At 39.5% G+C, this 12,723-nt stretch overlaps 1 protein-coding gene across 1 annotated transcript; it reads left to right on the top strand.

Moving 5' to 3' along the window:
* Positions 1 to 10,771: 10,771 nt before the first annotated feature.
* Positions 10,772 to 11,176, top strand: LOC136388079 (double homeobox protein A-like). Its single transcript, XM_066360105.1, has one exon. The coding sequence runs from the start codon at positions 10,772 to 10,774 to the stop codon at positions 11,174 to 11,176; it is 405 nt and encodes a 134-aa protein (XP_066216202.1).
* Positions 11,177 to 12,723: the final 1,547 nt, after the last annotated feature.

Genomic DNA, 12,723 nt, shown 5'->3' with positions numbered 1-12,723 from the left:
TACATAGAAGTCTGTCCTTATATCTCAGAAGGGGAATCCTCAGCTATCTCGCTCTCAGGAAGAGCATTGAGGATGGCAGAACAGGGAGATACTCCTGCAAGCAGAGCCTGAAACAACTCAGTCTGTCCCATGGAGGAAATCAACATAACAGTGGGGCGAGGGGTGTCTCTGAAATGCCATCTAGCATTTACAGGAGAGCAGCATCCCTGTTATTCATTTTCTTTTATGAAATAAGAAACTTTTATTGCAAAGATCGGTGAAGACCAATTCCACAATGTCATGTATAAGAATATAAGGAGCTGGATCAACTGGGCACACACACAAACCAAGGATTAGAATTAAGAGTGATATAGTCTGCATCCTCTCATCATCACAAAGAGAAGTCTGCCAATTAGCTCAACATCCTGGGGCATACCCAAGTCCCTGTCCTCCAGAGAAGGCATTCTGACTCTTTACTGTTTTAAAATGTACTCATGATAAGTTCGGGATATGGGGTAGAAATAGAAAGGATTTAGGCACCAAGCAGTGTGAGTATGAATGCCAACACAGCAGGGAGTTGTGTGAGAATGCCAACTGCCATCACCTTGCACTGCTGCTGTGGAAGAGGTACATCTGTCAGTGTGAGTTCAGGCACAATTTCCCATGTCCCTTCCAATACTAAATCTATCATGTAGCCTTCAATTGCAGGGACAGGATGAGCCACAGTCAAATCTGACTCTGTGAAATAATGATCAACCAAAGATGCTGAGTGTTGGTCAAATAAGTTTGTAAATATGATATATATGTTTGCTCGCTTATAGTTTGCATTGGGTGTGGGAGACAGGCTGTAAGCAGGCAGGGTCCTTATAGTCTAAGGCTTAGTTTTAAGACTAAGCTTTTCCCCACACCCTTGACTGTTGCATGATAGGGGGTGGTACACTCTTATGAGGAATCCCATTTATGCCTCAGATAAGTGGCTTTGTATCAGAGACTTCCTTTTTTGTATATTGGATTAAAGGTTTTGATTTTTACACTATAAAATGGGGCAGAGGAGCCGATGCTGAGGAGAGCAGAGAAAGGCCACGTGGAGGAGAGGAAAAGCAGCCAAGTTGGCAGAGTGCTGAAGGAGAAGCCAGTTTGTGTAGAGTTTGTGCAGAGAGAAGGAGATGGGGAGCAGAGGTGAATAAGGCTGGTGAGGTAGAAACCTTTGATTCTAGGAAACTTGGATAAGTCAGTGGCTTTGGGAGCCCTGAATGGAAAGGGAAGTGTTTTCCCACTGTATTTCTTGCCCACTGGGTACAAGCTAGGATTCAATGTAATGGCCCACCAGTTCTTAGCTCCATTGTTTCATTACCGTCTGTCCAAATCAAATGCAAACCTGCATGGGCCAGGTGGCTGTGATGGTGGCCATGGCTACTGGCTTTACACCGAGCTTGAAACAGAACAGAGAAACTAGATGGGTTGTCTCCCTTTAGAGAGGGTTGAAGTGTGGGCATCTGCTGTTGCTCTTGGTGTTGAATGTGAGATCAATTTTAATGTGATTGGAATATTTCTAGAACTGTGAGGATGAAATGAAGGTTGGCAGGGGAGTCAGTATCTGTGCTATGATGGGCAGTCAAGGCATGGCAAGGTGTGGGTGGTCCCACAGGGCTACAGTATGTTTCCCCCCCATCCTCCTTCTGCAAAGAGGCCCAAAGAGGCCTTACTATCTGGTTTTTATTTCCTTTCTGTAGATGCAGTGACTGAGCTATTCAGAGGCTGCTCTTTAGCCTAAGCTGCTCCAATAAAAAATCATTCCCTCAAATTAACTATAAAGTGCCATGTTACATCCCACTCAGAACTTTATAGTGACTTCTCACTAGAATTAAATCCAAACTCACAGCCTGTGAGACCCACATGATCTAAACCCTGCTTCCGCTTACTCATCCGCTTCCTCAGCATTGGCTGTCCTACAGCCTTGTCAACACACTCCAGCCATACTGGCTTGCTCTTAGCTCCTGTAACATTCCAAGTCTTTCCCACTTCAGTGATGTTTTCTTTGCCTTCAGTTATCTTCTTTTGGGTGCTTGTTGGGCAAATAAGTTTGTAAAATTTGTGTTATTTTATTTTTGCTAACTTTTATTGTTAAAAATGGCCACTGTCCAGGTGAAATGGCTAATTACCTTCCTGCTTGGGAAGGGCCATTGTTATGCTAATGTTTACTGGAAGACAGATTCTGCCCCACCACTGAGAGGTGCAGGAGGATTTCTTTTTCTCTTCTCCCTGATCCCTTTCCCTCCATGGGAAAAGCAGCCTTTTCCCTTGGCTTTTATTGTGGCTTGCCTGTCTTGGTGAGACACCAATAAACAGAATGGCCCATCATCTTCCGACTCTGCCCTTTCTTTACCGTCTGCCCGAATCCAATGAGAACCTGCATGTGAATGGCCACAATGGCAGCGGGGGCCTCTAGCCTTACAGAGTTTTTCTCATGTTGATTCATTTTCTTTCTTCTTTGGGGGTGGTGGTGGTAACTCTTTCAAAATATAATTTCAAACTTATAGAAAAGGTATAAAAATAGGGAAATGAATTTCTGATACCAGTTATCCAGATTCTTCACTTGCTCCATTTTGCCCCACTTGCTTTTTCATTCTCTCTATATATATTATATATATATAATATATATATATATGCCATTTATTTAAACAATGTAAGCTTAAGTTAGAGACATTATGTCCCTGACTCCTAAATACTCCTGTGTGTATTTCCAAAAAATAAGGACATTCTCTTTCAGAATAAGAATGCAATTTTCAAAATCAAGAAATTTAACATTCATATAACACTATTAACTAATCCATTCTCCATATTAAAATTTCACCAGTTGTCCCTGTGATAGTCCACTATCTCACATAATGTTTCATTGTTGTACCTCTTTACTCTCCTAAGGCTCGAAAGGTTCACAGACTTTCTTATCTTTCTTACCTATTCATACAACACAAATTTGGGAAATATCTTTAACAGCTATCAAAGATAACCATGAATATTTATGACATAATGTGACTCCAAACTCTGCGGATTTTCTTTCTTACTGAAGACTGTTCTCCTTAGGAATGATTACGCCACCTAAAAGGCCAAGATGATAACATCGCTTACTTACCTAACAGCACGATCTGGGACCCCTCTCACCAGGAAGCTCAGCACTAGGGCTCTCTCGTTAGTGCTGGGCTTTTTGCTTTTTTTAAGTGCGGACTACAATTTTCCTTCTATCCATGGAGCCCCTGTACTCTGAATCACCCGAGAGCTGCATCCGCGCATGTCTCCCGCACAGCCTCTGACACAGCTGTTCTCAATACGGCTGCACACTAGAATCACCTGAGGTGTTTTCAAGACTGCTGGTGCCCAGGTTAATTAAGTCAGATTTTCGGAAGGAGATTCGAGTCACTAAACACAGATTTTGATTAATTTTGTCACAGACCAAAACAGGTTCTACGTCTGAACTAAAGAGAAGAATGAGTGAAGGGAATTACAACATCCAAAACAAAAACAAACAAACAAAATCACCAAAAACTTAGCTCAGGCTACCTTAAATGACAACTGTCTAAATTCAGACTTCCAAATCTTTTTATGGGTTCTTTAGGGAACCTGCACGTGGCTCCTTGCTGCCCCCTCATGGTGGAGAGAACTCATCACCGCTGGAAGTTCTTACAGGAATAGCTGGGGTAGACTGAAGAGGACACTAGGAGAAAATTCAGATACTACAAAAGAAAAAAAAAAAATCCATAGCACTACTTTATTAGCCCAAGTAGTTAGTATTTTGGTGCACAAGTCTTTTTTTCCACCTCAAGTGGAAAATCGTGTTGCAGCTGAAGAGCATAAAATCATATATAGAAAATAAGGCATCTGTGCAGGTCTGCAATAAAACTTATAAAATTCAAAAAAAAAAAAAAAAAGAAAATAAGGCAGGACAATAAAGGTCTACTCGTTAAAAAAAAAACACTAATTAGAGGCCTAGTCAGATAGATTGGTTGGTTAGAGTGCTGTCGCCATTCACAGATGTTGTGGGTTCAATCTCTAGTCAGGGCACATAAGGGACAGGTTGATGTTTCTCTTTCTCTCTCTCTCTCTCTCTCTCTCTCTCTCTCAAATCAATAAATTTAAAAAATTAGAAAATAGGAATAAATTCATATAATATTGTATGTAAATTGTATTTAATTTTAAATGTTCAAATAAAAATATATTCAAAATTTGCAAGAGGAACCCAATAAAGAAAAAATACTTCCCATTCTTTCCATTCATAACTTCAGTATATTACGTGTAGTTGTAGGTATTTATAGTCTCAAAGTTTTCTTCGTTTGTCACCCTGACTAGATTATAAGGATCTTGATTTTTTTCCTGTACCCTTTACTTGAGTCCTTCATGGCAGCTAGCATGATATTATGAAAACGGTAAGGGCCTTGTAAATCCTTCCTCAGAGTTATCAGGTAAATTGAACAACTGAGGCAAAAGCTAGAAGGAAAGATCTACAAAATGTGCTGTGGCATCTCAAAATAACTTACGCCACCTTGTTGTTTAATGTGGGTCTTGTGTGTCTACGTCTTAAATACTCTATCCGCATCTGATGCATACGGGCAACATCTCATGTTCTCTTTTATGTTCCTAGTTACACAGTTTTGGCACAACAGAGCACTTCAGTGAATGATACTAAATCTAGGATTAATCAGAAATAAAACCACATATGCTAAAGAGCCAAATAATAGTAAAAAATGTCAAATAATGCAGAACAAAGTCAAATGTCAAAAAATACATTTCTATTCCTACACATGCATTTTTAGAGGCTTCATCCCATGTTGTATTGACAGATAGTCAGAATAGTCCCCGTCTGAGGGAAACGAGTGTAAGCGGGCGGTGGTGGTGATAGTACTGATCCTCATTTCTTACTATAGTGCAAATAGCAAGAAAATAATAAGAGTGTCTATAATATAAATATTTAAAGTAACCTTGCCTGATGAGACGGTGGTACAGTGGATAGAGCGTCGAACTGGAATGCAGAAGACCCAGGTTCCAAACCCTGAGATCTCTGGCTTGAGCATGGGCTCACCAGCTTGAGCACAGGGTCACTGGCTTGAGTGTGGGATCATAGACATGACTCCAGAGTCGCTGGCTTGAGCCCAAAAGTGTCTGCTTGAAGCCCAAGGTCACTGGCTTGAGCCCAGGGTCACTGGCTTGAGCAAGATACTTGCTCTCTGTAGCCCCCTGGTCAAGGTACATATGAGAAAGCAATCAATGAACAACTAAGGAGACAAAGGAATGCAACAAAGAATTGATGCTTCTCATCTCTCTCTCTTCCTGTCTGTTTGTCCCTATCTCTCTCTCTCTCTCTCTCTCTCTCTCTCCTTCACTCTCTCTCTCTCTGTCATAAAAACTAATTAATTAATTAAATTTAAAAAAATAATAAAGTAGCCTCTAGGCCCTGGCTGTTTGGCTCAGTGGAAAGAGTGTTGGCCAAAGAACATCAGCCTCAGGCAGTGAGGATAGCTCAGTTGATTTGAGCATCGGCCACAGAAGGGGGTTACTGGGTGGATGCAGGAGTCTGTCTCACTATCTCCCCACCTCTCACTTAATAAATAAGTAAATAACAAATAACCTCTAGTCAATAAATTTAAGAAAAGGTATATACAAATAAGGCCACCTCTTGATTCTCACTCTGAGTCCACACAGTTAAGGCAAACACTGAACAGCCAACTGTTAAATATATAATTGGCATCTACTACTTACTCATGTAACTCTTTCATTTAAATAGTTTTTAGCTTTGGCCCTGGCCGGCTGGTTCAGCGGTAGAGCTTCGGCCTGGCGTGTGGGGACCCGGGTTCGATTCCCGGCCAGGGCACATAGGAGAGGCGCCCATTTGCTTCTCCACCCCCCCTTCCTCTTTGTCTCTCTCTTCCCCTCCCGCAGCCGAGGCTCCATTGGAGCAAGGATGGCCCGGGTGCTGGGGATGGCTCCTTGGCCTCTGCCCCAGGCGCTGGAGTGGCTCTGGTCCTGGTGGAGCAACGCCTGGAGGGGCAGAGTGTCGTCGCCCCCTGGTGGGCGGAGCATCGTCCCTGGTGGGCGTGCCAGGTGGATCCCGGTCGGGCGCATGCGGGAGTCTGTCTGACTGTCTCTCCCCATTTCCAGCTTCAGAATAAAATAAAAAAAATTAAAAATAAAAAAATTTAAAAAAATAGTTTTTAGCTTTAATGAAAATTTTACGTTGATAAATTATAGATTCAATATCCTCTGTGATTACTCTCCCCCATTTCCATGAAAAATCAAGTCAGCTATATTTTACCTACACATACTATGTAAACTAAAAAATGCCATTAAAATGCAATCAGTATTCTAAACTACCACAAGATGGTGATGTTGCTCCATTTTAAATGTCCTAGTTTTAAAGTTATTGGAACTTTCTCCAGAGAGCTGAACTTGTACTTTCTTTGCCAAAATTTAAGATTTCAAGGTCTTCTGTGCTTCCAAATGATGTTAGAATCAAAACCATCTACATGGAAAAAGTATAACAGTGGTTTCCACTTTGTGTTACTGGAGTATATGAGTTATGTCTTTGTGTCTGCCAAGCTGGAAAGTTTTGGATTTTGTATGGAGTTTTGCGGTATATGTATGTGTGTGTGTATTATCATGACAATCTCTTGAATAAATGATGCTGGAACTATTAGATATTCACATGTAAAAAAATGAATCTATACACAAACCTTACATACTATACAAAAAAATAAAAGTGCTTTATAGACTTAAATGTAAAATGCAAAACTATAAAATAGTAGAAAATTTAGGTGATCTTGGTTTTGGTGATGATTTTTTAAAAATACAACACCAAAAATACAACCCATGAAAAAAAAAGAACACTGCTAAATTGCATTATTAAGATTTTAAAACTTCAGCTCTGCAAAAGACACTGTTAAGAGAATAAGGAGGGGAAAGCCACAGACCAGGAAAAAATATTTACAAAACATGTATCTGATGAAATAAAAGATGCAAAAGATCTAAACATATGAATCACCAAAGAAAATATCTACATGCAAGTAAGTATATGAAAAGATGCTCAACATTAAATATCATTAGGGAATTGCAAACTAAAATAATAACATCGCTACACAGAGTGGTAGGATTCAAATAATTTATCAACTGGTTCTCTGCCCTAATGACTGTTTTAAGTATAGAAAAACAATATACTGAAAGGTAGTTTATTATTTAATGCATTTCATACTTAAGAACAATAAAAGAGATACACAAAACTAGATTTTGTTATAGGAGTTTTAAAATACAAATGAAAAAATATTAAATAATATCTGACAAATCAATAAAATAGTTATTTAAATTTTTCCACATAGCTTCTTGATTGGCATCCTCACTTGCAACTTTTTTCACCTATGGACAGAATAAACATTACTACAGCACTTAGAATATGCTGTTGTGCAGATAAACATTAAAAAAGAGTAAGGAGGACCTGGCCAGTTAGCTCAGCAGTAGAGCATCGGCCTGGCGTGTGGAAGTTCTGGGTTCAATTCCTGGCCAGGGCACACAAGAGAAGCACCCATCTGTTTCTCCACCTTTCCCCTTCTCCTTTCTCTCTAACTCTCTCTCTTCCCCTCCCGCAGCCAAGGCTCCATTGGAGCAAAGTTGGCCCGGGCACTGAGGATGGCTCCATGGCCTCCACCTCAGGCACTAGAATGACTCCAGTTGCAGCAGAGAAACGTCCCAGAGGGCCGGAGCATCATCCCCTGGTGGGCATACCACATGGATCCCAGCCGCGTGCATGCGGGAGTCTGTCTGTCTGCCCCCCCTTCTCACTTCGGAAAAATACAAAAAAAAAAAAAAAATAAGAGTAAGGAATATAAATTTGTTATTTCCACATTAGGTGGTTGCCCAGGCGCCCACCTTAGAGAGAACCCTGATTACAAGTGCCATTTTAACAACCGGTTCACCGAATTCAACAAAAAATTAGATATCGCTACTGCCAAACCAGTGAGAACTGGCTGAATCCCACCACCATCTACACACCAATTAGATGACTAAAATCCAAAATATTGACCCCACCAAATTCCAGTGAGGTTGTGGAGTAACAGGAACTTTAATTCATGGCTAGTGGAAATGCAAAATGTTATAGCCACTTTGGAAAAAACTTAGCAGTTTCCTACAAAGCTAAATACAGTCTTACTATATAATTCAACAACTGCATTCCTAGATATTTACACAAATGAGTGGAAAATTTCTGTCCACATAGAAATCTGTATACAAATGTTTATAGCAGCCTCAAAATAGGAAGCAATCAAAATGTTCTCTCTTCAGCAGGAAAATGTATAAAATGGGACGATATAATGGAATAGTATTCAGTGATAAGAAGAAATGAATTATCAAGCCATGAAAAAATATGAAGAAACATTAAATGCATATTGTAAGTAAAAGAAGTCAATCTATAATTCTAATATTATAACATTGTGGAAGAGGCAAAACTATAGACAGTCAAAAGATGAGTGGTTGCCAAGGGTTCAGGGAAAGCAGGAAGGGAGAGAGGGAATGAATAGATGTAACACAGGACTGATAGGGCAGTGGAACTATTTTGTATGATGATATATGGTGCATATGAGACATTATGCATTTTTCAAAACCCATAAAATTGTGAAGCACAAAGAAGGAACCCTAATGTAAACTGTGGGCTTTAGTTAATAATTATATCTCATTACTGGTTCACTGATTATAATAAATGTGCCATACTAATTAAATATATTAATAACTAGATAAACTGCAAGGAGTGGAGTGATGGGTATGGGGGAAAAAGACATATAGGAACTCCTTGTATTTTCTGATTATTTTTAAATGAATCTAAAAGTTCTCTAAAAATCAATTCTATTAATAACAAAAACCAGGTAATCATGTCATGTTTTATAATACTTTTTAATGACTATTACTCAGAGTAGCTTATAAAATTAACTAGAGCTCTATGGTAACATTGTTAGTTTCAAAGAAAATTCTGCAAAAGGTGCATACATCTAGGTAGTTTAGCCACCCAAAATAATTTACTTATTATATATTAAGAGATTTTATCACAAAATCTTTTTATTCTACAGGGTCTAAGGTCCTATAGTTGGATGTGGAAAACACTTGTGACATGATCTTAATATTGAAGGTGTAGTTTATGACCCTAAATTCCTTAACAGGTGGCATATCTTCTTGACCTTAACATATACCATCCCATCCAATTATATGCATATATATATTTTTAAAAATATTTGTCAAATAAATGATTTTAAAAATGAATGAATTTATATATGGGTTGCATAACAATTATTCGCTTAGTCCACTCCATTGATTTGTTCATATCTACAGCCAATAAATAAAGTGTGTGGTAATCATTAGTGCTTCTCTTGGACATCTTTGAACAAAAAGATTATAGACTCATCTAAAATGTATTCAATTAACCTTGGCTAAAATTTTTAAAAGGAATCAGACGCTGTAAATCTCTGTTAGCATTTTAATTAGAAGCCCAAACAAATGAAGATCTATTGTCATGGATGTTTTAAGAATGTAAGTCTCACAAGAAACCATTGCATCTTTTTTTATTTTGTCAAAATGCTTTGTTTACTATGGTAAAATATATATATAACTTAAAATTTTCTGTGTTTAAGTGTAGCACTAAGTATAATTCTTACATCCATAATGCTGTATAACCATCACAACAATCTATTTCCAAACTTCATAATCCCAAATGGAAACTCTGTACACATTAAGCAATAACTTCCCATCCTCACTAAATATTATATTATACTAAATTAATTATTGGTTGATATAAAACTATTCAGAGGTTTCTTACACTGGCTCCCACAAACCACATTCTTTTTTATTCTAAATATATGTTGTTGAGATTTGAATGAAAGGACACAACCAGTCATCCTTTTTTTATTTTCTCAAGGGAGCAAGAGTGAGCAAGTGAGAAAGAGAAACAGGAGGGAAATGAGAAGCATCAACTCATAGTTATATCACTTTAGTTGTGCATTGATTGCTTCTCATACATGCCTTGACCAGAGGGCTCCAGCTGAGCCATTGACGATTGAATTTATCAGTTATTCATGCTTGACATTTTTAGTACGTTTTCTGTGCTACTAAGGAGTAAAGATTAGAAAAAGATGTCCTAATCTGGTAAACAGAAATTAAATGTCTATGTGTCTACACTTATTTTGAAGCTTTTTGTGTATTTTGTTTTTAAAAATGTTATGGAACTTCATATATTGTCATGAACTAACAAGAAATGTGTTGAACCTTTTAAAATTAATTTCCTCCTTAGAATACCTGCAGGACTCTTTGTCAGCCCAAATATAACTTAGCTTAATTAGGATAGAATTAGGCTAAATCAATATATTCCAGCTATTTAATAAGCAAGAATGATGACAATAGCCTGATGAGAAGGCAATTTGGTCAGTTGCTGAGTATACAATGCTAAATTATCATGATGACTGTAAAAATAGGACTTATTAAAGACCAGGCATGTTTACAATTCAATAAAACATTCATTACCTTGGGGAAGATTTTATGAAAATTTAAAGTAAAACCCCTGTTAGATATTTTAATACTTTTAGAATATAATCATTATCAAACATTTTTAACTCTTTACTTTTATTTGTATTTGATATTTTTTTCTTAAACCAGCAAACCATATCCAGCTAATATAAAGGTATTGTGTATAAATATCTGGAGTGTGGTCTTTTGGTGGAAGGTTTAGACTCTTCTCTCTTCCAACACGGCTGATGGGGACTCTCCAAACACCATGCACTGTCGACACAGCCGCACGAAATTCACGGAAGATCAGTTGAAAGTCCTCATCCAAGCATTCGACCAAAATCCTTACCCAGGTTACGCCATCAAACAAAAGCTTGCTTTAGAAATAAACATCGAAGAGTCCAGAATCCAGATTTGGTTTCAGAATCGAAGAGCAAGGCATCAAGTCCAGAAAAGACCAGAGCATGAGGAGGACTTAGAAGCAAGCCAAGACAAAGATCAGCCTGTAGAGAAGACTCAAAGTAAGGAAGGTAGACGTTGTCGGACCAGCTATACTTCCTCCCAGCTGCACACCCTCAACACGGCGTTTGTGAACAACCCTTATCCTGGGATTGAGTCCAGAGAGCAGCTTGCTAAGGACATCGGGGTTCCAGAGTCAAGAGTCCAAATTTGATTTAAGAATTGAAGATCTAGAGTCCAGGTCCAGGTTAAAAAAGAACCGGATTAGCCTGGCCTATGGTGTGGTGGCTAGAGCGCTGACCTGGAGTGCTGAGGTTGCCGGTTTGAAACCACCCAGGCTTGACCCTTCAATGCACATATGACAAGCAAATGACAAGCTCAAGTGAAGCAGCTGAGTTGATCCTTCTCGTTCCTCCCTACCCTTCCTCTCTCTGTCAAAATCAATAAATAAAAAATTTTTAATTAAAAAAAGAAACAAAAACTAGAAACTGATGAGCTTTTAAAACAATAACAAGACCAGAAACAAAATATCTCTGACACCAGAGAGTTCAAGGTCATCGGCCTTTGAACTCTCTGGCTCAAAGCAGAGCCTCCTAAGTGCTCAGTCTTCCCACGGTGGTGGGGCCAACTCCAACTTCCCCTCGGTGGTGAGATATTCCATCCATTCAAATGCCTGGTCAGGCTCCATGGAGTCAAGGGGATCAGCTCCAGTCTCTGAAGACTCTTCCCAAGTCTGGGTCCTCCCCAGGGAATTCCCTTGCATGCTTTTCCAGCTGGCGTGCAGAGATCTGATGAGAACGTAAATATTTTTTACCTGACCTGTGGTGGCACAGTGGTTAGAGTGTCAACCTGGAACTCTGACAGGGTCACCAGTTTGAAACCCTGGGCTTGCCCCAGTAAAGGCAACTCGAGTGAAGCAAGTAAGATTTAGCTGATTCTTATCTCCCCCTCCCCCACATTTCTTCTTTCTGTAATGTCAATCAATAAAGTATTTTTTAAAAAAAATCTGGAATGTGTCAACAAAACAGATTATTCCTATCATGTGTTTATAGAAATTAAAGAATAAATATTACACACTATAAGCATTTCTAAATTATAACCTCAAAATAATTCTGGTTTTAAAAACCAGAATTTGTGAGGGATGACATCAGAGTAATGGCGCGATAGGAAGCGATACCGATAAATCTCCCCCAAAACTCAACAAGATCTTCAACCAGAAACAGAAAAACCTATCCTTGGAGCCTCCAGATGTTTCGCAATACACCCAAAGGTATGGTCGAGTGAAAAATTGGCTAAATATATAATCAAACCCCGAAGGAAATAGGGAGTAAGAAATGCTCCGCCTTCCTCACTAACCTAACCAGGGCGGCTTTCACTGGGAACTGAGAATATAGAAACTGAGGCGGGCAAAGGGGGTGAATAGATCCAGGCCACGGGACAAATGGCCGAACCAGGCTGTGGCACAGAGATCCAGGCCAAGGAAAGACTGTTCCTGTGGCAACCCGGGCAATACAAGCTAACACTCGCGCCAAACCCAGACAAAGAAAGACAAGCGGGGCAGCTATTTTCCCCGATCTCCTGGTCGGCGTGCGCAGATAGTGGCCGAGAGATTCCTTCCAAAGCCCTGAGAGTGTGCGCCCGTGTTGTCCCACAGAGAGGCAGAGTCAGAGGCCTTTGTGTGGGCCGAAAGCAGAATCTCCGGGCCGCCCCAGCACCCTGGGAAAGCTGCGCACAGAGAGGGAGCGAGAACTAATTCCAATG

This window comes from Saccopteryx leptura, chromosome 1 (genome assembly GCF_036850995.1).
Source record: "Saccopteryx leptura isolate mSacLep1 chromosome 1, mSacLep1_pri_phased_curated, whole genome shotgun sequence".
In the NCBI taxonomy this organism is placed as follows: Eukaryota; Metazoa; Chordata; class Mammalia; order Chiroptera; family Emballonuridae; genus Saccopteryx; species Saccopteryx leptura.
Note: the sequence above shows the minus strand (reverse complement) of the source record. Positions and strands in the feature narration are given on the sequence as shown.